This window comes from Meleagris gallopavo, unplaced genomic scaffold, assembly GCF_000146605.3.
Source record: "Meleagris gallopavo isolate NT-WF06-2002-E0010 breed Aviagen turkey brand Nicholas breeding stock unplaced genomic scaffold, Turkey_5.1 ChrUn_random_7180001896557, whole genome shotgun sequence".
NCBI classification, from domain to species: Eukaryota; Metazoa; Chordata; class Aves; order Galliformes; family Phasianidae; genus Meleagris; species Meleagris gallopavo.
Genome location: NW_011159931.1, coordinates 1 through 813, shown reverse-complemented (window position 1 = coordinate 813; position 813 = coordinate 1). Strand labels below are relative to the sequence as shown.

The 813-nt window shown below is 56.9% G+C and overlaps 1 protein-coding gene across 1 annotated transcript; it reads right to left on the bottom strand.

The window, feature by feature from the left end:
* Positions 1-6: 6 nt before the first annotated feature.
* On the bottom strand, positions 7-793 carry LOC104916431 (outer dense fiber protein 3-like). The gene is made up of 2 exons (XM_010727469.3): positions 606-793; positions 7-371 (listed from the first exon to the last, which is right to left on the bottom strand). Exons 1-2 carry the CDS (start codon positions 759-761, stop codon positions 288-290), a joined length of 240 nt encoding a protein of 79 aa, XP_010725771.1. The 5' UTR covers positions 762-793; the 3' UTR covers positions 7-287.
* Positions 794-813: the final 20 nt, after the last annotated feature.

Here is an 813-nt window from a genome sequence, read left to right as displayed (position 1 = left end):
CGAGCATCAGCGGTTCCCAACGCACCGATGTTTGAAAGGCTTCAGGAAGCGCTGGCGCATTCCTGCGTGCAGCGGTGAGGAAACAGGAGTAACAAGAAAGCATACATATAGGTGTTGAGTTGATTTTATTGATGACTTACTCCACTTGCTAACGTTCAAGAGTAAGATGGGCAAAAGCCCAAGTCGATAGATAGAAATGGAATCAAGTGGAAACCGGCAGTTGATTGGTGTCTTCCCGTCCCCTCCTGTCCCAGGCAAGCAAAGGCGGCCTTCCAGACTTGGCTGTTTTATTCCACAATCAGAGGGGTTGTGTAGAGGGAATGCCGGATTCCAAAAGTGGATGCAGGCGCCTGGGGCTTGATCAGTGTCACCTGGAAGGGCAAAAAAGGAAAAGGCAGATCAGCAAGGGCCCTTCTCTTCTCTGCTGCCCTCCCTTCCTCTGCTCGGAGGTGGCACGAGGGCAGGGAGCAGGCCTGCTCTCCGGCTACTTGGTCCCTGCGGCCAGAAGCTCTTTGGCCGGTTGGAAGCCTCGGGGGAAAAGGGGAGAGGCATGAAGGCTGTGCTTGTGAAGCAGAGGGGACGAGCTAAGCAGCTAGCTGCCTTACCCGGCCTACGCTGTAGTCTGCCGGCCCGGGCTTCGCTGCTTTGCCCTCTGCAGGTTTTGGTCGGGCCGCCATGGTGTACGCGGGCGCCCTGGTCTTGTAGGCATCCACAGCGACTTTGGGCAACGCCGCAGGACCCGGAGTCTGCAAGAGAGTCATGGGCGCACGGGGCTGGGATCACATTCAAGGCTCTCTCTTTCCCTGGAAGCCT